This window comes from Dichotomopilus funicola, assembly GCF_033296635.1.
Source record: "Dichotomopilus funicola strain CBS 141.50 unplaced genomic scaffold C8A04scaffold_47, whole genome shotgun sequence".
NCBI lineage: Eukaryota > Fungi > Ascomycota > Sordariomycetes > Sordariales > Chaetomiaceae > Dichotomopilus > Dichotomopilus funicola.
Window position 1 is genome coordinate 214,042 of NW_026944068.1, and position 25,887 is coordinate 239,928.

The window sequence follows — 25,887 nt, forward strand, 5'->3', positions numbered from 1 at the left end:
CTTCCCTGCCTTATCGCCCGAATCCCGCAATGTCGTCGATCCCCCGAACATTCGCACGGTTGTTGGTCGCTGCCAGTTTCCTCCGACCAGCTTCCGCCGCGAACTCGAAGCGCGGTCTCGTGTTTACACCGAACGAGTCTACGAGAAAGGATGATCAGATATGGGTCGAGACACCAACGACGATAAAATGGTACTACAATTATCAACCTGGGCCTGACCCGACATACAAAGACATTCCCCAATCCCAACTGGAGTTTGTGCCTATGTTATGGGGCGCTCCGGATCCCACCTCCAAAACCTCCTTCCTCGACACTGTGAGGGCCATGATCGAAGACCAGGGGGTTAACATCACCAATGTACTTTCGTTCAATGAACCCGACGGGTCTTTTGCATACGGCGGGAGTGATATGGAGCCTTCTGTCGCGGCGCAGGCCTGGGTGAACAACCTTGTCCCGCTCCAAGAGATGGGTGTCCGCGTCGGGTTGCCGGCTTGCACGGGGGGTACATCTGGGATCCCATGGCTCCGCAACTTCTTGGACGAGTGTTCCAAGCTCATTAGCACCAGTGATAGCCCACGGAATTGCACTTATGACTTTGTGACGATTCATTGGTATGGAAACTTCGAAGGGCTGGCGAGCCACATGGGGGAATATTCGGCTGCGTGAGTCTAGCCCCCCCCATTTCCATCGGCTCCCAAGTCCCAGTTCGTCTAACACTTGCCTTCAGCTTCCCCAATAAGACCATGTGGATTACCGAGTACAATCTGAACGACCAGGACCTGGCGACGACTCAAACCTTTTACAATCAGTCGGCTGAGTATTTTGACCGGCTCGACTTTGTGGAGCGTTATTCCTACTTCGGAGCGTTTCGAAGTGATGTGTCGAATGTCGGTCCGAACGCGGCCATGCTCAGCAACAACGGTAGCTTGACGGATATTGGAGCCTGGTATCTCGGTCGCCCGGCCACCGGAATCGACCCCACGTCGTCAAGCAGCTTCCGCTCCATGCCCCCCATAGGAAGTGTGGGCCCACTTGTCGTCGCACTGAGCCTCATTTTGCTACTTTGAGTGCAGGGTTTCAAGTCCCCGAAACCTGTAACACTGAGTGAGTGACTGGCCTGGGGCGGTGTGCCTGACCGTTACGACCACGCCTTCTTAGAGCACGTTCCTACCGTGTGATTAGTTTGTCTAGGCCTGGGGGCGGAGAAAGGATGTCCAGCCCGCATTTTTCTTTTCAGCTATATGCTTCGGCTCTTTATATTCCCATTTATGTGTCGTTCAAGGTCGCTTCAGGACGTTGGTAGAATATGGGCGTTGGCTTCCCAGAGACGATATCTTTCATCGGGGCCCCATTTAAGGTTAGTGTCTCCAAATATGCAACTAATTATGGGTTAAGTCCGGCAAGGAAACCGTGACCATGTGTTTTGATCCCCTGGCGTAGTCAAGGTTGGTTACTTGAACCCCGAAACGGATCTCAGGTTGTTCGGATTCCATTACCCAGCACCGTCTCCGCTCCGGTCCCGCCCGGGCTGGCCGGGCCTCAATGCGGAGCTCCTCCGGCCTCATCGCATTCCGGCTAAATGCGCAGGTGGAGAGCGCTGCACTGCGGTGCACCTGACCATGCCAGTCCCCTCACTTCCTCTCATTAGGCCCCGTGTGTAAGTCAAAAGTGTGGGCAGCAACGTGCTTCTGCCCATCTTATAAATCAAAAAGCCGTCTGCCCTTGCTTATACTTTCTTTGAACTGCAGGAACCCAAGAGCCCAAAAGTCAGGACCATCTACCTGACCAACGACGACGATGCCACAAGTCCGCAACCCAATCCTGCCCGGCTTCAACGCCGACCCCTCAGTCCTTCGGGTCGGGGATGACTACTACATCGCGACTTCTACCTTCGAGTGGTATCCTGGCGTGCAAATTCACCACTCGAAGGACCTTGCAAACTGGGATCTCGCCATTCGTCCCCTTAACCGCAAGTCCCAGCTGGACATGCGCGGTGACCCGGATAGCTGCGGCATTTGGGCACCCTGCTTGACACACGACGGCGAGAAGTTCTGGCTTGTGTACACGGATGTCAAGCGGAAGGATGGTGCCTACAAGGACGCGCACAACTACATTGTCAGCGCTCCGACCATCGAAGGTCCTTGGTCTGACCCCTTCTACATCAATTCATCTGGATTCGACCCTTCCCTCTTCCACGATGACGACGGCCGGAAGTGGTTTGTCAACATGCTCTGGGATCACCGTCGCCGTCCCTTGACCTTTGCGGGGATAGCCCTTCAGGAATTCGACCCCAAGGCCGGCAAGTTGGTCGGCCCGCGCAAGAACATTTACCAGGGAACCGACTTGGGTCTCGTCGAGGGCCCTCACATGTATAAGCGCAACGGGTGGTACTACCTCCTGACGGCCGAAGGTGGCACGGGGTATGAGCACGCGGCTACGCTCTGCCGGTCACGCAACATCTGGGGCCCGTACGAGGACCATCCCCAGAAACACATCGTTACGTCCAAGGACCATCCCCACGTCGCTCTCCAACGGGCGGGCCACGGCGACATCGTTGACACACCGGATGGCCGCACTTACGTCGTCCATCTGACCGGACGACCCATCACACAGTTCCGCCGTTGTGTGCTGGGTCGTGAGACCGGTATCCAGGAAGCGTACTGGGGAGACGACGACTGGCTCTATGTCAAGAATGGTCCTGTTCCAAGCTTGTTCGTGGATTTGCCTGGTGCCCGCAATGAAGACGTGTACTGGGAGCCTAAGCGTTACACCTTCGAGTCTGGTTTGCACAAGGACTTCCAGTGGCTCCGAACACCCGAGACGGATCGCATCTTCAACACCAAGGACGGCAAGCTGACTCTCATCGGCCGTGAGGCTGTTGGATCATGGTTCGAGCAAGCCTTGGTGGCCCGGCGGCAAACACACTTCTCGTACGACGCGGAGACGGTCATTGACTTTTCGCCCACGGACGAACGGCAGTTCGCTGGTCTAACCGCCTACTATTGCCGCTTCAACTATTTCTACTTGACCGTGACGGCGCACTCCGATGGTCAACGCGAACTGTTGATCCAGGCCTCCGAGGCCTCGTGGCCTCTGGGGACCTTGACCACCCCCTTCCCAGAGGCTGTCCAGATTCCCAACGAAGGCAAGGTTCGCCTTGCCTTGACTATCCGGGGGAAAGAGTTGCAATTTTTCTACGCTTTGGAAGGGGAGGAGCTGAAGAAGATCGGCCCCGTCTACGATGCTAGCATTATTTCTGACGAGTGCGGTGGCCACCAGAAGCATGGAAGCTTTACCGGTGCGTTTGTGGGCGTTGCTGCGTCCGACATCAACGGAACGGCCGCGGAGGCTAGCTTCGATTATTTTATCTACAAGCCGGTCCATCACGAAAGCGATCGGTACGAGATTTGAGAGGGCGTTGGACACGAAACCACACTGTTCTGGGAATGTAATTAACTACCTAACTTCATCAATTTGTTTCAACAATGAGAAAATAATTGCACAATTCAAAGCGATCATATGTACCCATTCATCCTAATTAATAAATTGAACCACGAACGAACCGGGAGAGCACCTGCTATCCCTAAATTTCCCGCTGCGGTTTAACGCTTTGAAACCGGGATTAACTTGACGTTGAGAGGGAGCTTTTCCCAGAGCAGATAAATCTTTTGCTTGTTCCAGGTCTTGCTTTCGGGCATGAGTTCAAGATCAAAGTTCCAGAGCAGGCGGACCAGGATAAGGCGCATTTCCGCGTAGGCAAGACTGTCACGAATTAAGTTAGCGACTGCACAGCAAGGTGCAGAGATCTTGAGGAGCGTGGGAGACGGCGAGACGTACTTCTTCCCGATACAATTACGCGGGCCCAACAAGAATGGCTGCATCGCCGCGCGGGAATCGTTCGCATACTTGGGGTCACCTAACCACCGTTCGGGAATAAATTTGCTGGCGTCACGGAAGTTGGTCTCGCTTTGGTTAGCGGCCCATTGCGGGACCCCAACCGCTGTCTGTGTGTGCCCTCGTTGTTAGTTTACAGCGTGGGTAGTGGTGATGCTCAATGGCCGAGGTAACCAAAGTTATTTGTAAGTGAAGGGCTCTCACCTTTCCCGGCATCCAATACCCCTCGATCTCCTCCCCGTTGGGCGGGGTGCGGCGAGACAGAGCAAGAGGTACGGGGGGATCTGCCTGAATGTCAGCTACCGTATGGTACGAGGTGTCGAAAGAGACACGCGGCACAATGCAATTCTAAGACGCTGGTGCTTACACATGCGGAAGCCTTCTTCAAACACAGCGTTGGTGTAGGCGAGCCCGTTCGCGGCCAAAAGTGTGATATCGTCCTCGGTGTTGAAAGAGCTCCGAATCTCCTGGACCAATTTTCGGTACTTATCAGGATTGCTGAGGAGGTGGAACGTTGTCCCGCTCAACAAGCTCGCAGTTGTCTCGCTCCCCGCGATGATGAGGACATTTGCGTTCTCAATAATCTCTCCAGGAGTCATGCCTTTCTCATCATTGTGTCGTAGGATGTATGACATGAAATCCTCGCGAGTCACATTCCCACTTGCGAGCCTCCGTTTTGTCGTCTGTTCGACTAGTTCCCAATGTTCCTTCTGGCTGTTGATCAATCTTTTGGAAACAAACAAGGACTTGAGGAGGTTGAGTATCGGGTACCGCTGGAACGTCTCCGAGAACACGCTTAACTTGATATTGTCAAAGATCATGGCAACCCAAGGGTGGTACCCCCCGTCCTCAAGGCAGTTAAAGGACTGGCCAAAGGCGAGATCACCGATCAGGTCGAATGTGGTGAAGTTGTACCACTTGACCAAGTCGACTGCTGTGCCGGACCGGGCCTTTTCGGACAGTTTGACCAGCAACAAATCAACGTACTGCTTCATGATGTCCTCTTGACCGCGCAATGCCTGGTCGGAGAAGGCATGCGAGAGAAGTCGGCGGTGACGTCGGTGGTCCTCGTCATTGGCTAGGACAATGTGCGGGTGCCCTGATCGCGTGGTACCCCGGGTGACTGGGTCCTTGGGGAAGGATTCTTGTCCAGCGGCCCGGTGGCCGTAGATGGTTTTCCATGCCCCGGCCGAGATGAAGGACACAAAATCAGGCGTGTACCGGACCGTTGGTCCGTATTCGTCATGGAGCCGCTTGAGCTTCTGCGGCCATTCCCCGCGGAGAAGGTAGTAAAGGTATGGGAGGTCGGAGAATGCGTAGAGTTTGGGCCCTGGGACTTTGGCGAGAGGGTGGAAGAACGCAAAATACACGCCTTTCACCACAAGGAATAACACTAGGATCTGCAAGAAGTGTTAATGTCTGCACTGGGGATATTACTCGTTTGGAAATGGGGGGGGCTGTCGACCGCTCAGCCACTTACTCCTGCCGCTGAAACCCCAAGCCCAGCGAGCGAACCAAAAGTCACAAAACCCATGACTTTGTGAATACTGTTAAGTAGTCGTTAGAAATGTGATTCAAAGTCAACGGCTTGGTACCCTAAAAGATACGGTTGGATGTTTCGAAGCTGAAATGTCCAACCTTTTAAATGACGGAGGACTCTAGGAGCATTTGGTTGACCATGGCACCCCCCAGCCACAGGAAGGGTGAAGCAGGTTATAAATGCTGACTGATATTTAGAGATTGCCTAGGCGGAAGTCGAAAGTACCCCACTCAACCATGACAGGGTTTACGAGGCTCACCTATTGATTCGAGGAGAAGGTTAGCGCCTCGCTATGCCGGGTTGTTGTCGTGAGATCTAGGGTAGTAATCTTTTAGCTTTGGTTTTAGTGACTTTGGTCTGAGGAGGGTCGGTCTTTCAAGTGACTGGGGTGCTCCTTGGGGGTTTATATTCGTTTTATTCTCCGGTGATGTCTCCGCAACCTGCTTACCGTTGTTTGTCGAAGGGGAGAGGGGATGAAGCGGTTGTGGTTTATTCTTGATGAACCTCGGGCTGCTAGGTTAAAAAGGCTGTCTGGCTGCTCACCCCCGTTCCTTTGTCCACGCCGGCGCTTATATATACATAGTATCCGCCTTGTCTTTTCAAATGGGCTAATTAACAGTGGGTTTCCGGGATCTTGCGGAGTGGGCCAGCCCTACAACCGTTCAACGGTTTGAAAACCAGGTTCAAGGTATCATTGTCACGTCGCTTCCACACCTCCTGCCGCGGGCCCCCATGATCATGAATCGATGCGACTGACACCACCCAATGGTTCGACCTCAATGCGGCTCATCGGTCGGGGCCTTGGAGGAACCCGACTTGGCGAGGGGCCGCACTCCGACCGTTGTGATAATTGCCGTTTGTCCGACCGAACTTCAACGCGACAGCCCGAGGGCGAAGGTGTTGCGCACGGTTCGTTTAGACTGGCAGGCATTGATGTGACCACCTTTGGCCCTTCAACCTGAGTTGATGTCATTAATTAACCCCGCGCCTCCGAAAGAAGGAATTAATTCGTCAAGTTGAGCCGTCGTGCAATTCCGCCAGGGGCTCGGCCGGCCGGCGGATGGGGGGATTCGGAGTTTCCTCCGGGTTCTCTTCCGTCTTGTCTTTATTACTATGTTACGGTTCACTGTTGTCGCGCAGTCATCTTTCGGGAGTGGCTTGCGGCCGCGCCGAGGCTTTGCAAAACACTGCGTGGTGATAAAGAATTAACGATCACTGCGTTTCGTTGAGCATAAACTTCTCGCGCACGCAGGGATTCTGAACTGAGCGGGGCTTCCTTCCATTTCCCACTCACCGTAACGACCTTAGTTATCTCGTGAGTCGTGTTGTAGTACGTGGATGCTCCCATCCCCACTTTCCTGACAATCGTTCAGTTGAGAGTTAAACTTTCAACGAAAAATGGAAACACAGGAGTCCGCAAACCGCCCGCCCAAAAGTTCATACGAGTGGCGGCTAATCATGTGATCATGTGGGTTGAACAGCGATACACGCCAGTTCCAGACTGACAACCGCACGTTTTCCTTGGCCTTCTGTTTTGCCTGGTAGCGGATGAGGGGCTGCTTCGAAGGGTGTGATTTACCTGCAGCTTGACCACGGAGTCCGAGCTTGAAGTCATGAAATCCTGGTTGAATTGGTTGACGAGACCTTGAAGCCTTCCAGAATTCGTTAGGAAATATTGTTTTGTGCAGCTTGGCCGCAGGACATTGGGACTTCGCCAGGCGGGGGCATTCATGGATTGAAATGAGCAGAAGTACTTATTTTCGTCCGCAAAGCTTCAGCTTCAACCTCCCTCAAGTTGGTTATCTCTTTTCGTTTGACCAATCCAAAGGAATTTTACGATGGCGCTTACCAAGTTCTTGATTGGCACCGTTGGCCTCATTTTGCTTAGGATTTGTGACGCATATAATCCAACAACTCGTTCTATTTCCCATTCAACGATACTTCCTGGGACTCATGACCTTCTCCCCGAATATGATTATGTGGTTATTGGAGGCGGGACATCCGGGCTGACCGTCGCAGACAGGTTAACGGAGAATGGCAAATGTGTGTTGAGGACCCTGGTAAGAACAAGCCGGTGGTGATCAAGTCTAAACTGACGCGTTGCAGATTCTGTGTTGGTCCTCGAGCGAGGCGTGTTCCGTGAGATCCCGAAAGAGAGACTTTGATCTTTCCAGTTATTAATAATACCTAACTGGCAGAAAACACCACTTCGGTGACCTTGGTCGCGGGAGGGTTTTGGGGCCTCATTGACCCAACCCTCACCTTCAACATCTCTTCTGCGCCCCAGGAAGGTTTGAACAATCGCCGTATATCTGTCATTGGGGGGATCCTTCTCGGCGGTAGCTCTGGTGTCAACGGAATGCAAGTTGTCAGAGGGCAAAAGGAAGACTATGATAGATGGGGTGCCTATTTTGGCAACAAGTCAGACTGGAGCTGGGACGGCTTGTTACCATATTTCCGAAAGGTTTGTGTCTTGAGCCCTCCTCGGGGAAGCTGAATAGGTAGCTAACGAGTACGGTGTCAACAGGCCTGGAATTTCCATCCTCCACGTCCTGAGCTCGTGGATCAGTTTGGTATCAAGTACGACTCACAATACTGGGGCAACACATCCCACATACATGCATCTTTTCCGACCTTTTCATGGCCTGTTCTTGGTAAGTCTTTTCTCGGAGGATATTTCAAGGGACACCTGCTCATTTATTGGCAGAGATTGAAATGGCTGCGTTCGGAGACATTCCTGGCGTCAAATACCCGTCGGATTCGGGCGCCGGGGAAACCGGTGCATACTGGCATCCCGCTTCTGTTGACCCCGCCACCGTTCTCCGATCTTTTGCTAGGCCCGGTCATTGGGATGAGGTGGAACACAAGCGTTCCAACTACCACACACTAACCGGGCAGAAAGTCTTAAATATCAAGTTCCAGGGGAGGCGTGCGAGGGATGTGGTCTTTGTGCCTGCGAGTGCCACAGACAGGAGCCGCGCCTATTCTGTGAGGGCTAAAAAGGAGGTTATTTTGGCCGCCGGTTCCATTCACACGCCTCAAATCCTCCAGGCCAGCGGGATCGGCCCTGAGAAGTTGCTAAGGGACGCAGGGATTGCGCCTGTAGTTGATGCTCCTGGTGTCGGGAGTAACTTCCAGGATCAACCGTTCACGGTCGCCCCATCTTTTAATTGTACGTCAATCTATTGAATGCACATCACTGAAACTACCACCACTGACCGTTTGCTCCTCAACTCTAGTCAGTTCATTTCCCTACCACCCGGACTTTTACGATTTGCTCCTGAACCAAACCTTTATTGCTGAGGCACAAGCCCAATTCGACATCGACCGCACTGGGCCCATGTCCATTGCGTCTGGCAACTGTGGTAGCTGGATCCCGCTACAGGTTGTTACTCCTAGGCTATGGAGCGCCATAGCTAAGCGTTACGAAGAACAAGACCCCGCGGCCTATCTCCCAAAAGGCACCCACAAGACGGTTGTTGCCGGTTACAAGGCTCAGCAGAAGGCTTTGGTTAAGTCAATGAGGAGCAAAGATTCGGCCGCTCTGAACTTCTTTCTTCGTGGTGGGTATGAGGAAGGTTCAATCGTTTACCTCCATCCGACGAGCCGCGGGACTGTCCACGTCAATCGTACCGACCCTTTTTTCTCGCCACCTGTGGTGGATTATCGGGCGCTCAGTAACCCGACGGATCTTGAAGTTCTCCTTGAATTCACGCCATTTACAAGAAAGTACTTTTTGGAGACTAGGTTGAAGTCTCTAGACCCCATCGAGTTGGCTCCAGGCGCCGATGTGACCGCACCTGAGGACATTGAAGCTTGGTTGCGGAGCGTCATGGTCCCCTCTTCCTTCCACCCTATCGGAACAGCCGCCATGCTCCCCCAAAGTCTTGGAGGTGTCGTGGATCAAAACTTGCTGGTATATGGAGTGGAGGGACTCAGTGTCGTTGATGCCAGCATCATGCCCGACCTTCCGGGGTCTTACACCCAGCAAACGGTCTATGCCGTCGCGGAGAAGGTGAGCATAGTCAATACAACACGCCGCAATGCTTACAAACACTAATAAGTTGCAGGCAGCGGATCTTATTAAGAGCCGGAGATAAAAGAGTAATCACGGTCATATAATTAAGTTACGCCTTTGTAAACGTTTGATGTATTATGCACATAATGTGAGAGACGAGAATCTATAACATCGAAATAAAAGCGCTCTATGACCCAACAACGCCTAACCTTTCCAAATGAATTAATCGAAAACATCTGTGGCGTAACGATCGTTCCGAACACCCTCGTACCACTGCGCGGTTTCTTCATCGGTCACTTCGCTGCCAAGGACAATCTTGCCCATCACCTTCTTCACTTCCTCACCGACGTGCCGCGAGCCGCAGACGTATACCCGGGCGCCACTGTCCCAAAGCTTCTTGACTTCCTCCCGTTCCGCCCAGATCCGGTCTTGGACGTACTTGGACCCTTGCCCTTCCGCTTCCTCCGGCGCGACACGGCTGAAAGCCCGCCGTACGTCCACGGCGCCCAGATCCTGCCATTTATCGAATTCTTCACGATAGAGGTCGTCCATTTGTGGACCGCGGCACCCAAAGAAGAACAAAGCTGGTGCCAGCTTGGCCCCCTTGGCTAGTTGTTCGGCCCGTTCTTGAACAAAACCACGGAATGGCGCCAGCCCAGACCCAGCAGCAACGCAGACAATCGGCGTTTCTTCCCTGTCGGCTTCTTCCGGAAGACGAAACGCGGTGTGGGTGGGCCGCACGGAGACAAGCAACTTGTCGCCGGGGGAAAGAGATGAGAGGTACGATGTAGCGACTCCAGTGTATCTGCGGTCAGGGTTGGCGAGAGACGGCGCATCGAGGAGCGAATACGTGAGGGTGACTCGGTCAGGACTGTGGAGCGGTGAAGACGAGATCGAGTATTGTCGAGGGCGGATTGGTGGGAGGAGGGACAAGAATGTGCCAAAGGGAAGCGAGACAGAAGGGAATTGATCGAGCAGGTCTAGGATCGAAGCACGCTTCTGACTGATCTCGTTCGCGTACAAATCCCCGGCCAAGTCTCGAAGCTTTTGCTTCGTGCCTTCATCTTGGGCGATATCGGCGAGTTTGAGGATACCCTGGATGGAAACACATTAGCACACCGTGATCTGGGCTCTGGAGTTGAACACCAATTACTGGGCTTGACGTACTCTCTTCGTGGCTGGCTGTGACAGTTCAACGTATGAACCGAGCACATCGTAGACCGGTACGGGCGTGCCGGTAGGCAGGGCAGTCCATCGGTCGGAGCCGATGGTGATGTGGGAGTCCCAAGATATTTTAAACTGCCGCATGACGCGGTCGATGGTTTGCTTCGAGTTGATGGGGAGAACCGCCAAGTAGTCTCCGACCTTGTACGACACACCTTCCGGGAGTTGAACCTCGATATGCTTCTTGGGGAAAGCCCTCGAGTTGGTCAGGACCCTCTCCTTAAGCACAGTTGCTTCCTTGACGTCTTGCCGAAGAGTGGACGATCGAGGGCTGGAGAACTGAACGTCTAGACTTCCCGAGGCCGGTCCATCCTCCCCCTCGGTTGCCCCACTGGCTGCGCCGTATCGAGCCTCGAGACCCGGCCAAAACACATCGTCTTCCCATTGTTCAAAATCTGTGAACATGTCACCTTCGGCGACATCCGTCAACCCCATCTCACAAATAGGCGATGCACCGCGGGCCTTCATCGATTTGTCCACGGTCTTCGGCACGCGGTGGAAGGTTTGTGTCCAGTCGTGATGTCCACATCCAAAGACAGCATAGGAAACGTTTTTGAGCTCATCCGCCTTCAGGGCTTGAAGCCAATCATAGAATTTTGCAGCGTTGTCAGGCGGCTGGCCTTCGAACGATGCTGTGATGATCACGGCGGGGCGGTCTGTGGGCAGTTTATCCGTCGCTGTGTCCATGGAATCGATCAAGGTAGCGGCGTATCCGTGAGAAGCTGCGTCGGTCGCAAGACGCTGGGCTAGGCTTTCGCATGTGCCTGTGTTGGAACCGTAGAAGATGCTCATCGGCCGGGCGGGACCAGAGGAGGAGTTGGTCTGTGTCTTCCTCTTGGAGGGGCTGGACGAGCGTGGACTTGCCGCCCCATCGCCTGCAAGGCGGTGCTCGAGCTCGGTTGCGGTGAGACCGTCTCGAAGGCTGGCGCGCATGTAGAAGTCCTTGGGTTTCGTTGTTAGCGTTTGCTTGTAGTGAAGTTGATATGCGGGGTCGTCGAGGGTGAAGTCAAAGTTTTGCAGGAGCATAGCCATGACGAGGACAGCTTCCTGCCAGGCGAATGGACGGCCGATGCAAGCGCGCATGCCAGTGCCAAATGGCTTCCAGCAATCGGGGAACTCTTTTGTCAGCCGCTCGAAGCTCTCATCGAGCATGCGTTCCGGTACGAACTCCTTAGCCGAGTCTCCGTAGACAGCCGAATCCAGATGGGACTGAGCGAATAGAAGGGCAAACCGCTGGTCTTTTTGGATAGCGTATTTGCCGCCAATAATGCAGTCCTCCTTCGCCTGGCGGCTGATCATGGGGATTGTGGGGCAAAGCCGCAACGACTCGCGAAGCACAGCGGCAATGTAAGGGAGCTTTGGGGGCGAGTTAATAATCTGTACAATTTGTCGAGGAGGGTTATGTTGAGGGTGGTGTGCTTACTTGCTTAATGTGCTCGACCTTGATTGGGCCCTTGCCAATGACCCGGTCCACCTCCTCTTGGGCCTTACGGTAGGCTTCGCGGTGTTTGATCAGGAGGTAGAAGGTAAAGCTCAGAAGCCCCGATGTTGTCTCGTGCCCCGCGATCAGGAAGGTGATGAGATTGTCAATAATCGACGAGTCGCTGAGCTTCTGGCCCGTCTTCGGGTCCACGCCAACCAACATGGCAGACAAAAGGTCTTTTCTTCCTGTGGCATGCTTCCTGCGTGTGTCGAGGACGCCCTGCGCAGTCTTTCGTAGAATATCAATGTCCTCCCAGTACTTTTGTGCCGCCTGTGGGTAAAGGACCGAAGTCAGGGCCGGACGCATGGCTCGGGCCCCCGACTCGGTCAGAAAGTCTCCCATGGCGTTGATAAAAGGGTGCAGTTCATCGTGGTAGTACGAGTTGAAGCGGAAGTTCATGGTGCAGAGAGCCAGTGTGTCGAGCGTCAACCGTGTAAAGTCGTCGGTGACCATGATGGGCGTGTCGGGCCCATGCCGCGCCCACTTGAGTGACAGCTGAGCCGCAATTTCATGCATCTCGGCGAACATGCCCTGGATGGAGGCTGGCCCAAAAGCGGGCATGAGGATCCTGTGGGCAACGCCCCAGTTGGTCTCTTCTTCTCGGGCTGTGAAGAGGCCATCGTGCACACCGTTACGGATCTCGGCGAGGGCAGCAGCAACAGGCTTCCGGAACCTCGTGTCGTCGCATAGCTCATGCACCAGCGCTTGGGAGCTCTACATGTGGTTAGCAATTTCTGAACGGTGTCGCGTCCGAAGGGAGACTTACCACAACTAACGTAGAGCCGGTCGGCAGGTTCAGCCGGTAGATTTCACCTGATGTCGGTTAGCGTCAGCGGCCCGGACCGCGTTGTTTGCTCCTCGTCATTGTCTCGGGGTCCGGTCAACCAACCATATTCTTCCGCAAACCCCTGAAATGAACCGAGCGGGAATCCCCTATCGATGGCAAATGCATTGCCAACGAAAGGAAGCCCAGGGGGCGTTGGGATTGGTGTTGTTTTTACTTCGCCGTCTGCCATACTTGAGTTAAATATGGAAACAATAGCGGGAGTTGATGGTCTGTTTAATGATGGTGGGCATCAATGGCTTGGTGGGGGGTGTTGGTGTTTTATAGCGGTCAATCGACCCACCTTAACCTTTTAGAGTTGAGTTACTAAGTGCACATTCTTTTCTGAGGCACCCATAGTACGACCCGCCGCCTCCGGGCTCCATCGGCGCAGGATTCGTTTTCGTCGTCATCGCCGCAAGCTCGGTGTTCCGCTTCCAGTTCCGCTCCCAGCGTTAGGGAACAACGCAAAATCGGCCGCGGGCCGATCTGGACCCGCAGGTTTTGGATCTCGGCGCACAGGCCCAATCAGAGGTGACCCTCTTGTGGCGTCGGGATTCGGAGCGTCGCATTTGCCTGAACACCGGGCAAATTGGCCCGGTCTGAACGTGTGGGGCCTCGGTACTCGGAGAGACCGCCTGTCGGTGTTTCCCAAAGTCTCTGGTAACCCGTCAACTTTAAATCCGTTCGAAGCCGTTGGAACGGTTATTCTGACGACGAATGGATTTAAACCAACGGGTGTTTGTTTCGCTCCGGGCCCGCTCCGGACGCCTCATTCATCCGTTGTACATCTTCAACGACCTTCGTCATAATGCCGGGCGTGGGCGTTCAGTCCGGGCCCAGGGATGAGAATCGTCAATTGGCTCGCCATCTTTTCTGCAACCTACCAAACCTCGGCTCGCTTCTGGAGCTGTTACGTGCCGATGCCGTGTCCTTTATTAGCGCATCTTCGCGATGGGCTTCGGTCGGCCGAATGTCAGAATAGGCTGTGTCAACCAGGGTCTCTCGGTCTGCAAGAGAGCTGACCGGACCTGGTGAGCCTGTATCCGTATCCCGGCACGAAAGCCCCTGAGTCCCGTCTGTGAAAGAATACCCTGACCCCGGATCTTTTAAAGCGGAGGAAGCCAATGGCCAAGTGGTTACTTTATCACACTCCCTTTACATCCTCTGCATACTAGGTAATTAATAACACTGCTCGAGAGACAAACGGCGATCAGCGACCATGGATTTATTGCGGCGCTCAGACACTCTGTCGCCAGCATGGGCTGTCGAGCCTTGGCGTCGCGCTTGAGGTTCTCCCGCTTGCCCCCGCTGCGCCCCAATCTCACCGAATGTCAACAGCGTGGTCTGACTATTTTGACCGGAACTCAGCGTCTCCGCGCGCAAACTTGTTCATCTCGACGAGATACGATACCTGAGACTTGCTCCGTCAAAAATGGAAATAGTCCAGGTCCGCCGGACTCTCAGGTTTTATAACAAGGTTAAAACCGGCTGTCAAACCTGCAAGTGTGTCACCCTCACCGGGCAACAAAGAACTCGAGACTGACCCCAACACACCAGGAAACGAAAAGTAAAATGCGACGAAGGGAAGCCATATTGTAATCACTGCTTACGTACCGGTCGGCGATGTGAGGGTTACTCTAGCGTTCCGCAAGCCCCGTCTCTCCCTATTACGCGGGACCCAGACTTGCATACGAGACTGTTCGCCTCCTCGGAAGAACGGAGGAGTTTCTTCTTTTTCCAAAACAACGCTAGCAAGTCGCTCGGGGGCATTTTTAACACTTCGTTCTGGGGCCGGGAGGTCATGCAGGCGGCAATCCATTACCCCTTGGTTCGTCACCTCGTTATCGCCTTAGGCTCTGCCTACGAGACCTTTGAATCAGGAACGGTGATCCAGGACGGGTCCCTCGCTTTGCAACAACGGGCTTGCGCAATCAACCTCCTTCACAACCTCATGCAACGGCCAGATATTGCATCAGAAGGAACCACAGGCTGTATCCTCACCGCTGTCGTTCTGTTCATCTACTTGGCGTGCGTCCGTGGGCGGTACGCTGAGGCGTTTCAACACATCCGCTCCGGAGTCACGTTATTGCAGCAACTCGAAGATTCTATCCAAGAGCGCAAAAGCGTGTTGCGTGTAGGATACCCAATATCGTCATCACGGCTACGATACATGCTCAGCTCCACATATGGCCAGTTTCGTGGGATGGTGAATGACACATTCTTGGAAACCGGGTCCTACGACGTCTTGCGAACCGAGGTGAAACCAGCAGTGCTCTTCACCTCGCTCGGAGATGCTCACTCATACATCGAGAACTTGAGGAACAATGCTCTGTCTTTCCTCCAATCCTGCGAATTTCGACCAAATATTTTGACGGATGAACTTGAGTCAACGGTTGGTCGACATCGACAGCTCTGTCTGGCGCTCGAAAGCAGTCAAAACGCGTTGGATAGTTATGTACGGGGTTTGTCGGCGCACGAACATGACACGATGCAGGATGGCATCTCGATCCTGCGAGTTCATCAACTATTACTGGTAATTCGCTTGCACATCAACGTCCTCAAACCCGAGGAACGCGAGTCCTCTTACATCATCTGGGAAGGCCATTTCGAGGAGATCTTACGGCAGTGCGAGAGCGCCGTACAAAGGGAACAAGATCGAATTGATGCGGGAACTTTCAACTCCTGTTCGTCTGGGTTGGGCTACGTGATGCCACTGCACGCAGTAGCCGCTCGGTGCCGTGATCCCCAACTTAGGCACCGGGCCGCCGAGCTGCTGCTTAAGGCACCGATGCGGGATGGACTTTGGGATTCGCGGGTTATTGGGAGGATTGTTTCCAAGACCATTCAGCTCGAAGAAGGCTCGAGTGGGACGATGGGGAGCAAAGTGCGGGAGGTCAAACTTGAGGCGCTTGACGATGAGAAAGTTACACTTCAATTCATCACTGTAGATGATTGGAGGGAGGGTCGGCGAGGTCAAGAAATGGTTGTACAACTCTAGTATAATTAGGACAAAAGGACGTTGCTAATTTCAAATGAGATGGAAGGTCGCGTTTCACCTGAAGACCCATGATGTGAACTTTGTAATGTTAGGAGCCGAAGAATTAGTTAATACTGGAACCAATTGCCTTCAAGTAATTAATTAGAACGACCGTTGGTTACAGTTGGTTCCATTGAGTGACTATCAAATAATACTAGTGCCTAGGTCCATCCAGTTTGTCACTCCCGATGCGTCAAAGGCCCCAGTTTCTGGGGTACGTTTGGATCCGCTCCTTTCTTCCACCATGGAGGCAATCGAAGCATCATCTGACATTCCCATAACGACCAGTCGAAGCGCACGCCCTGCTCGAGGTGATCCCTGCCCCCTGTGTATACGAAGGTCATACCAAACTCCTTCTCATCGTTATCCTTCGGGTTATCAGTAAATCTAACCCAACAGGGCATCAATCTAAACGCCCTCGTCTCATGGTACGCCAGCCTCAGCTCGTCCTCCACAGACCGCACCAGGAACGCATGACCTGTCACGGGCTCTCCGGGCTCTCCATGAACCATGGTTTTATGATTACCCCAGCTTTTCAGGGTGTAGCCCAGGATTTTAGCATTTCGTAGTATCGGATCCTTTTCAAGGCCCAGGACTTCTTTGATTGCTGAGGGGTGAGTGTCGTAGAAGAAGTAGTAGATGGGTTTGTATTTGTACGGCGGAGGAGGTGGGTCCCGTTGGGAAAGGTAATCCGCAGGTATAGCGGCCAACTTTTCGAGGTAGACAGAACGTCGCACTCTCGTACCAGCCTGCGCCGCTGCAGACCCTTCCCCATCATATTGTGGCACGTCTTTTTTTTCCTGACATGGTGTGGTCGAAAAATGATCAGAAGGGCGCCCTGGGGATGAGGGCGTGTGGAATGACTTTTCGAGGTGTGGGTGGCCTGGCAACAGATTGAACAGAGTAACAGTAATTAATTAGAAAAGCAAGAGTGGGTAATTGATGAGGGGGTTATTTACATATCTACCAGTTGGTGCAGGATCACCCTCTACCGCGCTGGGGGAAATGCAGCAAATTGAACCAAAAAAAATGAAACACAATTGTTTGGTTTGTCTGTAGGAGCTTGAGGAGGATTAAATGTCCAATTGCCTGCTGGTTCAGCTTCCATGCCAACAGCTCTGAGAACCCCGCAAGAGGACCCACCATGTGGGTCCAGCCCCCAGTCTGTGATCTCGAGATAATTTCCTAATTACCGTAACGTATCTTATAAGCGAGTGACGCATATAAGTGAGTGACGCATATAAGTGAGTGACGCACTGATAAGGGTTGCACTGAAATTTTGCTACAGCACTAACACCTGGGATTAAACCGGGAATTAGCTCTTAGTGTGACAACTGAATGTCAGTAGAGCCCTTATCAGTGCGCCACTCGCTTATATACGTCACTCGCTTATAAGATGCGTTAACTTCGGTTCAACCTCCCTTATAGGTAATACCCCCCAAAAATCGCAAGGCAATGACTCCCACAACACCGGAAAGGCAAAACAAGAATTGATTATAAACGACAAGCTCTTCTAACTGTTTCCCACATCGTTCGTTTTCACCTCAGCTCTCGGACACGGCCACTTTTGCGATAATCTTGTCGCAAAACGCAGTCAAGCTCGCGGCGTTCATAATATCCAAGGTAGTCACAAACGCACCGAGCTGGGCGCGCACCCAGTTGCGGACCTCGACTGCGGCCAGCGAGTCGATGCCGTAGACGGATAGGGGGCGGGCTGGGTCCATGGGCTCAGCGAGTCGCAGCATGCGCACGAAGCAGCCGTTGACGACCTCGACGGTGGCTTTGAGGCGTGCGGCGGGATCGGCCGACTTGCTCTGCAGCAGGACTAGGAGCGCCTGCACGTCGGCATCGCCTCCTCCTCCTCCGACTTTGTTGCCCCCGCCCTCCTGGGCGCTGTTGAAGAGGGCTGAAAACCGGGCGTCGCCTGCGAGGAGAGAGTCGGCCGGCTGGGAAGCGATCAAGCCTGTGATGATCTGCGCATGCGCTTGGCTGGCCGTGCCGTCCTGTTGCTGGAGAAGAGAGAGACATAAAATCCTACGCAGCAGACCGTCGTTAATACCCTTGAATACGCGAGGGTCGAACTGCTCGTGAAGCTTGGAGTTCTCGGCGATGACACCGGCATCTTCGATGACGCCTAGGTCGACCGAGCAAGCAGCCTGGCCGCGGGCACGGCGGTATTCGGCAAAGGCGTCAAGGAAGGTGTTGGCGGCTGCGTAATTAGCCTGGCCGCGGTTGCCGACTACGCCCGAGATGCTGGAGAGGAGGGTGAAGAAGTCGAGCTGGAGACCGAGGGCATCGGCAGTGTTGTGCAGGTTCCAGGTGCCTTGCACCTTGCAGGCAAATGCCTCGTGGTACTCGGTGAGTGTCATCGAGTCGAACGGTCGGTCCTGTGGGTTATCTGGTCAGAGAGAGAGACGGAATCAGGGACTCAGGGACAGTGTGTCAGGTTCAACGTACCCGAAGTACCATGGCGCCTTGGATGATACCGGTAATAGGGACCTTGGTCTGGCGGAAAGCGGCGTCGACCTGTGCGGCATTGGTTACGTCGGCGGTCAGGAGATCGATGTGGGCGCCGAGAGCGGTGACCTGTTTCACGACGTAGCGGGACTTGTCGTCATTGTACCCGCTGCGCGACATGACGGCTAGGTGCTTGGCCCCTGACTTGGCCAGGTAAATGGCGAGCGAGCCGCAAAGGCCACGGAGACCTCCAACAATCAGGTAACTGCCGTCGTCTCGGAGAGTGAGTTGCTTAGGAGCTTTCCGAATCTGCAATAGCCCGGGGTGTCAGCTTTTAAAGCCAGAAAAGCGGGAGGAGAAAAGAGAGAAAGAAATGAGAAAGAAAAGAGAACTTACGGGAACTTGGATCTTGGCCTCGGCGCCCCCGTCGGATAGGACAATCTTGCCAATGTGCTTACCGGCACGCAGAAAACGGATGGCAGCCGGGATATCAGTCCACGAATAACGGTGGATGGGGTTGATGGGTTTGATATGACCCCATTCGAGGAGGGCAAAGAGCTTAGAGAAGAGGCGGGACACCAAGGCGTCCGGGGCACGCTCGGGGGAGAAGTCAACGGCGCGGAACGAGATGTTGCGGTCGAAGGGGGCCATGGGGAGGTCGTTGCGGTCGAGAATGTCTCGCTTGCCGATCTCGACCATGATGCCGTTGTCGCGTAGGATGCGGAACGACTCGGCCAACATGTCTCCCGTTAGCGAGTTGAGGACCACGTCGACGCCCTCGCCGGCCGTAGCGGCCAGGATCTGATCGCCAAAGTCGGTGTTGCGCGAGTTGAACACCCGATCGTCGCCCAGGCCGAAGATGGACCGGAGGAACTCTCTCTTCTCGGGTGTGCCGACTGTGGCAAACACGTCGGCCCCAACGGACCGCGCGAGTTGAATGGCCGCGATGCCGACGCCGCCGGCGGCCGAGTGGATGAGCACGCGCTTACCGGCAGACAACTTGCCGACGTCGAACAGCGAGTATAGGCTGGTGAGGTACACCACGGACATGGTTGCGGCCTCCTCGAATGACATGCTGTCGGGAATCCGATGCATCCTCGCGGGAGTCGTCCTCACGCGGTTGGCAAAGGTCCCTTTGCCGAACACCACAACCCTCTCTCCAACGGAATAGTTAGTCACAGCCTTGCCCACACGCCTCACAATGCCGGCGGCCTCATGGCCGAGCTGGGTTTCGTCGCCGGGCACGATGCCCATGGTGACGACAACGTCCTTGTAATTCAGCCCGGCCGCGTACAACTCGACCTCGACGGCGTCGTCGGCCAGCGTAGCGACTTCGGTCTCCGCCTCGGCAAAGTGTACCGAGTCGACATTCCCCAGGCGCTCGCACCGCAGCTGCACGAGGGTGTCGGAAGCGTGCAGGTCCGCCGTGGCCACGTTGTCGCTGCCCTGGAGCTGCGTGAGCGCTACGTCAGGGAGAACACGCGCCGTATGGAGGATGCCGTTGCGCGAGGCGAACTCGTAGTCCGTCGCGGTTGAGGGGCCCGAGGGGAGCAGGACCCTCTCTAGTACAGCTGAGAGGGCCGAAGCGGTAGCCTCAGTGGACGACGTGCTTGGGAGGTCGAGGGTCGAGAGGTGCAGCTGCTCTTCGGCGCGGATGGTACGCAGCAGGCCGACGATGGCGGCCCGTAGAGGGTGCTCGACCTCGAGCTGGGCGCCGGCGGTGAGCCACAAGAGGCGGCAGCGCCGGCCTGTGATGTGCTTGAGGATGTCCCACTGGCGTGCATCGAGGGTGTCCATGACAGGGGCGAAGAGCTCGTCGAGGACCACGACGACCGTCTCCTCGGACGTGATCTCCTCGACGGGGTTAGCTAGTGTCTTGATGTCCCACTGGTTTCTGGCCGAGACGGCGGCTAGTATGTTGGATGTAGCTTGCTCGTGCTGGGCCTGGATTTCTGACCCGAACAAGCTAACGTGGACGATGGTTGGGCGTGGCTCGCTGTCTGGTGTGGTGCCTTCCGTGGTTGCAGTCGCAGCGGCCTTGACCTGGCAGATGGTCGTGTTCTTGCCGGCGAGAGCAAAGTGCTTCCCAAGGCGGCCCAGTCCAGATTCGTCGAACCCCAAGCTGCTGGTCACGATGAAGCCGCCTTCGCGGACCGACTCGGTCAGGCTTGTCAGGAGCCCTTCCTCATCCACGCCGCCGGCCTCGGGACCGCCCTTGACAATGACCAAGTCGAACTTGGTGTCGGCCGCTACGGACGCCGGCTTGGAAGCGCTCGCGAGGTGGAATTGTGGGCTCGGTGTGCGGGAAGATAGCTGCTCCTGGGCCTGGATCAAGACCTTGGCCTCACGGACAGCGAGGTGGTACTGCGAAGCCGCGGCCCGAACCGGGTTCGGATGGCCATCGCTCGTCATCCACAGGCTGGACGCATCGGTCACGTCCAGGTTGAGCTCCAGCACATTGAGGCCAGGGGTCTTGTGTGCTACAGCGTCCACCAGGTCGGCCGCAGTCTTGGTCTGGAACCAGTCACGCGCAACAGCGTCGTCGGTCCTGGACATCAAGAGGTCGACATCAGCGTTCCACGTCAGGCGGGTGAACGTGTGGCTGGTCTTCCCGTCGTTACCGTCGTCGTTGTCGGCCGTCTGCATCTCGCCCGAGGACAAGCCACGCATCTCGAAAAGGAAGCCACCGTCGAGAGGATTGTGGACTCTGACATTGGTCGCATAGTTTCGCGGGTTCTCGGGGCTACCGACACCGAGGAAGCTCGCCGACGCAAGCGCCACGCCCTCAGCAGGGAGCTGAGGGTTATACCCCTCAATAACAATAGTATCGATCAGCTTGGGCACGAGCACCGCAGCACCCGGGCTAGGAAGGTCGCCCTTCCACAGGGCAGGCGACGCGGCCTGGAAGCAAGAGTCCATGACAGCCGGATGCAGCGGGTAGGTAGACTGTCCGCCGGGGTGCGACGGCGGAGCCTCGAGGTCGACGATCGATCGGCTCTTGCGTTGGCCGATGGTGACCTCGACCATCTTATGCTTCTGGAAATACGGGCCGAACTTGTAGCCTAGGTCTGCTAGGGCCTTATACCAGATTTGGGCAGATGTAGCCAGCTGCAGAGGGGCGACCTCCTCGGCGGTTGCCGGCGTATCCTCGTAGTCGGTCTCGACGCAGACACGGCCGGTGCTGTGCACAGGGTCAACGGGGAGGCCGTCCTGCTGCGAGCACACCTGGAATTCGAACCAGGACCTGGTCGAGCCACCCCGGATGGGGCTGAGGGACAGTGTGAGCCGGGTCTCGACAGCCTCGTCCAGCACGAGCGCACGGAGGAGCTTAACATCGCGCAGCCGGAAGCGGTGCCGGGCTGGTATCTGCTCGCTCCACTGTGTGACCATGGCGGTCTGGAACGCAGCCTCCACAGCCATAGCCACGTATGCGGCAGCCGGGAACACAATGTCGCTGCCGAGCTTGTGGTCGCGCAGCCAGGGCACGTCGGCCACACGCAGCACCTTCTTGAACAGCGGTGTCTGCCAAGGGGTGCCGGGCACCTTGGAGCCAAGGAGGTCGTGGTTGATAAACTTCTTGAACCGCCAGTCGGAGCTGGCCCGCGTCTCGTGCCAATAGCGCACCGAGTGGTCCCAAGCGTAGCCGGGGAGGTCGACAATCACCTTGGCGTTCCGCTGGCTTACCTCGTTGACAGATGCCAAGTCGACATCACCGCCCGCCAAGAACAGACGGCCGGCTGCATCGTACATGGCCAGCGTCGAGTCGGCACCGCGCTTGAGAACCGATGTGTAGGGTGTGTCTGTAGAACCTCCGATGTTCTTCTTGATTTGCCCAACGGGGCCGGCGAGAGCGTTGCTAGGGCCGAGCTCGATGAGGAAGTCGGCTCCATGGTCTGCGTCCCTGAGCAGGGCCGATGCCGCGTGGTCAAACTTGACCGGCGACACCATGTTGGTTTTCCAGTACACTGCGTCGGGCCGATCGCTTGGCGGCAGCAGGCCGCCGGTCACAGAGCTGAACATGCGCACGCCGGTGCTTGTGGTATCGATGGTGGTATTAGTGGTGTCAGGGTTAGGGTGCCGGAAGAGGTCCTCGTCCCGTAGCAGTAGCTGCTCGTACACGTCTCCGATCTCAGCCATGTAATCGGAATGGTAGGCAAGGTCGACGAGCAGCATCCTGGCAAAGTGGCCCGCCTCCTTCAGCCGGCTACAGAGCTTACCGAGCGCCGCCGCAGTGCCGGACATAGTCAGACTGCTGGGGCTGTTGTAGCACGCGATCTGGACTTTTCCCTCATCCGGGCGGAGGAAGGGCTCGACAGCGTCGGCACCGATACCGACAGCAAGCATACCGACCGGCTCGGCTTCCTTGGCCGCCGTCGTGGCCTCCTTGGCTAACTTGGCCGCCTTGCCGCGGTAGTACGCCGTCTTGATAGCATCGCCATACGTCATGAGCCCGGCCGCGGCCGCTGCGGCGATCTCACCCGACGAGTGGCCAACGACGGCAACCGGCCGGATGCCCCAGCTGTTGAGCACGTCCAGCTGTGCGAGCTGCAGCGCCGTCACCAGCGGTTGCGAGAACTCGGGCTGGCGTAGCGCCTCAGGGGTGCGGACCGCCGTTAGCTCTTCCAGGAGCGTCCAGCTGGGCGGTTCTGGGAGCGCCTGCAGCACCTCGTCGAGGTCTTCGATGGTGCGCTTGGCACGCGGAAATGAGCTGACAAGCTCGGCACCCATCTGGGGCCACTGCGCGCCCTGGCCCGTGAAAACGAAGCCGATCTTGGGCTGCGACGAGGCTTGCTTACCCGTAACGAGCGCCTCTTCGCCAATGCTGCCCTTGGGGTTAGCGGACCGCGAGACGACGAATCCGCGGTAGTAATGTCGGCTCCTCCTTTCCGATAGTGTGTACGCCAGGTCGGCCCTCTCGACAGAGACCATGGGGTTCAGGAGGTGGGACGATAGCGCTCGCGCGTTGGCCTTGAGCGATGTTTGGCTGTTAGCCGAAAGCACCAGCACCATGGGTCTGGCAAACCCGCCCTCCTTGTCATCATTGTCGTCATCGCTGTCTTCGTCATCATCGTCAAAGAAATTGGTGGTAATTTGCTTGTACGACGACACGTGGTTCAGGGCGTCGACAGAATAATAATTCTCGACAACCGCGTGGGCATTGGCACCGCCGAAACCAAACGAGTTTACGCTGGCACGGCGGATTGGTGACGACAACGGGCCACTACCCGGCCACTTGATGGACGTCCTCGTGGCCCGGACCATCGACGTCTTCCAGTCGATCTTGGGGTTCGGAGTAATAAACGTCGGGTTTCCGGGAATAATACCACGCTCGACGGCCATGATAGCCTTGAGGAGGCCCGAGATACCCGCCGCAGCCTCCGAGTGGCCAATGTTGCTCTTGATGGACCCAATCACAAGCTCCTGACCGGGCTTGCGGCCGGCCGAGAACACGGACGCTGCGCCCTGCACCTCGACAGGGTCTCCCGCAAGCGTGCCGGTGCCATGGCACTCGAGGAACTGCGTAGCAAGGAAATCGTCGATCCCGGCGTTCCTGTACGCCGTCCTCGTCACCGCGGCCTGCATGTCCGGACTAGGGTTAGCCAAGCCAGCCGTGCGGCCTGATGCGTTGGCGGCTGTGCCACGAAGCACAGCGCGGATCGGATCGCCGTCGCGGATGGCGTCATCCAAACGCTTGAGGTACACCACGTTGATGCCCTCAGCCTTGACGTAGCCGTCGCCCTTGGCGTCGAAGCTGTGGCATCGCCCTGAGCCGGACTGCGTCATGTTCATCATGCCCACCTCCTGGTTGTGCTCCGGCGTGAGCCAGAGGTTGGCGCCGCCCACGATCATGCCGTCGGCCTGGAAGCTGTCGAGGTAGCGGCACGCTACGTCCACAGAGACCAAGCTCGCCGAGCATGCTGTGTCGATCGTCATGCTGTTCAAGGGGAGGTCAGTCGAGAATCCAAACATTAACTCTAGCCTTAACCCTAACCCAAGCATCATCTACATACCTCGGGCCGTTGACGTTGAGAAAGTGGCTGACTCGGTTGCTCAGGATCGACGACGCTAACCCGATCGTGATGGAATCCGCCCGGTCTTCAGGGTCCCGGTTTTGAATCGCCCCGTAGTCTAATGTGTTGTTATGTTCATGTTAGCCCTGAACCCTTAACGGGAAGCTTGTTTGGTTTGTCTTCCCCAACCACCCTCCTCCAGAGTCTAGAAACTAGAGACGACGCACCGATAAAGTTGGTGCCAACAATGACACCCGTTGTGGTGCCGCTCAGCTTTTGGAGACTGATGCCGGCGCTTTCGAGGCACTCATACGCCACCTCGAGAATCTGACGCTGCTGCGGATCCATAGCGATGCAGTCGACCCGGCTGATGTTGAAAAACTGGCCGTCAAACTCAGCCACGTCCACGTCCTCGAGGAACATGCCGCCCGGTGACTTCATCGTCCTCGGCCGCCGAGTGCCGTCGTAGTGGCCGCCGAGACTAAATCTCGAGGCCGGTGGCTCGTTCTTAGCAACCCCACCACGCTGCAAAAACTCCCAGAGCTGCGTTGGCGAGTTGCTGTGGCCCGGCAGCCGACATCCCATGCCTACTACAGCGATGGGCACCTGCGTGCGATGGCCTGCGTCGACGGGCCCGCGCCCGGCGATAGGCACTCCGGTGAGTCCATCATCGCTCGTACACTTGCTTGTGAACGCGGAGTCTGCCGGGCTCGTGCTGCTCGTGCTGGTGAGGCTGGCCAGTGTGCTGGGAGACATGGTGCTGGTTGCTGCTCGTAGTAAAATCGAGAGTTTAGAACACCACGTGCAAAGTACAAGACTCGGGAACCAGGAGGTGGGCTGCGAGCGGGCGGTCGGCTTTGGTTCTGACTATAAATACAGGAGTGGCGGTTTGTAACACGGGTCCGTGACAAACCAAAGCCCAATCTCTGTACTCTGTGCTTTTGAATCAAAATATCAAGCCCTGAACCCTAGCCGAACGTCCTCTGGTAAAGGCCATTGGCCGCTGAGAACAAAGGGTCGAAGGCTGGCTGAGCTGCGAACCGACAGGGGACTGGGGATGATTACTTTGCAGCTTGGTAGAGTAGTAAGCTTTATTCCTACCTTTTACTTACCTTGCTCCTTGCCGCTCGCCGAGAGATAATCTGGAGATAATCTGCATGAGCCAACAACAAACGCCCAGGACTCGGTCGTCTCTGGTAAGCGACAGTTCCGTACGTTGCAACGTACCACTGCTTACATGCATGCAAAGGCTGTTTCCCCTTTTGGACCCGGCGCAATCGCAACGGGCGTCCAACGGATGGAGCAAAATACACAAAGTTATCATCGGGGCGAACAAAACCATGCCAAAATGGCAAGCACAACATTGGAACACGTTCTAAACGGCCCGCTGTCGAATCC

The 25,887-nt window shown here is 55.8% G+C and overlaps 7 protein-coding genes across 7 annotated transcripts; 4 read left to right on the top strand and 3 right to left on the bottom strand.

Annotated features, from left to right (window-relative positions):
- Window positions 1–29: 29 nt before the first annotated feature.
- On the top strand, window positions 30–1,107 carry C8A04DRAFT_38487 (uncharacterized protein; the record flags this gene model as incomplete). Its single annotated transcript, XM_062784255.1, has 3 exons — window positions 30–661; window positions 727–1,019; window positions 1,073–1,107. 3 exons carry the CDS (start codon window positions 30–32, stop codon window positions 1,105–1,107), a joined length of 960 nt encoding a protein of 319 aa, XP_062635618.1.
- A 689-nt stretch (window positions 1,108–1,796) lies between these two features.
- C8A04DRAFT_38488 (glycosyl hydrolases family 43-domain-containing protein) lies at window positions 1,797–3,410 on the top strand (the record flags this gene model as incomplete). The annotated part of the gene is made up of 1 exon (XM_062784256.1): window positions 1,797–3,410. The coding sequence occupies one exon, from the start codon at window positions 1,797–1,799 to the stop codon at window positions 3,408–3,410; it is 1,614 nt and encodes a 537-aa protein (XP_062635619.1).
- Window positions 3,411–3,601: 191 nt separating this feature from the next.
- On the bottom strand, window positions 3,602–5,427 carry C8A04DRAFT_30209 (Isotrichodermin C-15 hydroxylase; the record flags this gene model as incomplete). Its single annotated transcript, XM_062781290.1, has 5 exons — window positions 3,602–3,761; window positions 3,837–4,003; window positions 4,098–4,177; window positions 4,261–5,293; window positions 5,374–5,427. The coding sequence occupies 5 exons, from the start codon at window positions 5,425–5,427 to the stop codon at window positions 3,602–3,604; spliced, it is 1,494 nt and encodes a 497-aa protein (XP_062635620.1).
- Window positions 5,428–7,271: 1,844 nt separating this feature from the next.
- C8A04DRAFT_13436 (GMC oxidoreductase) lies at window positions 7,272–9,533 on the top strand (the record flags this gene model as incomplete). The annotated part of the gene is made up of 7 exons (XM_062777711.1): window positions 7,272–7,476; window positions 7,540–7,572; window positions 7,632–7,897; window positions 7,961–8,087; window positions 8,141–8,605; window positions 8,673–9,448; window positions 9,504–9,533. The coding sequence occupies 7 exons, from the start codon at window positions 7,272–7,274 to the stop codon at window positions 9,531–9,533; spliced, it is 1,902 nt and encodes a 633-aa protein (XP_062635621.1).
- Window positions 9,534–9,673: 140 nt separating this feature from the next.
- C8A04DRAFT_13426 (cytochrome P450) lies at window positions 9,674–13,174 on the bottom strand (the record flags this gene model as incomplete). The annotated part of the gene is made up of 6 exons (XM_062777706.1): window positions 9,674–9,766; window positions 9,818–10,546; window positions 10,619–12,031; window positions 12,099–12,872; window positions 12,925–12,971; window positions 13,048–13,174. The coding sequence occupies 6 exons, from the start codon at window positions 13,172–13,174 to the stop codon at window positions 9,674–9,676; spliced, it is 3,183 nt and encodes a 1,060-aa protein (XP_062635622.1).
- A 1,353-nt stretch (window positions 13,175–14,527) lies between these two features.
- C8A04DRAFT_13448 (transcriptional regulatory protein moc3) lies at window positions 14,528–15,982 on the top strand (the record flags this gene model as incomplete). The annotated part of the gene is made up of 1 exon (XM_062777717.1): window positions 14,528–15,982. A coding segment is annotated over one exon (1,455 nt), but the record flags the coding sequence as incomplete, so codon positions are not given.
- Window positions 15,983–17,565: 1,583 nt separating this feature from the next.
- On the bottom strand, window positions 17,566–25,245 carry C8A04DRAFT_30212 (lovastatin diketide synthase; the record flags this gene model as incomplete). Its single annotated transcript, XM_062781291.1, has 5 exons — window positions 17,566–18,408; window positions 18,479–18,787; window positions 18,875–24,413; window positions 24,490–24,607; window positions 24,717–25,245. The coding sequence occupies 5 exons, from the start codon at window positions 25,243–25,245 to the stop codon at window positions 17,566–17,568; spliced, it is 7,338 nt and encodes a 2,445-aa protein (XP_062635624.1).
- Between the last annotated feature and the right edge of the window lie 642 nt (window positions 25,246–25,887).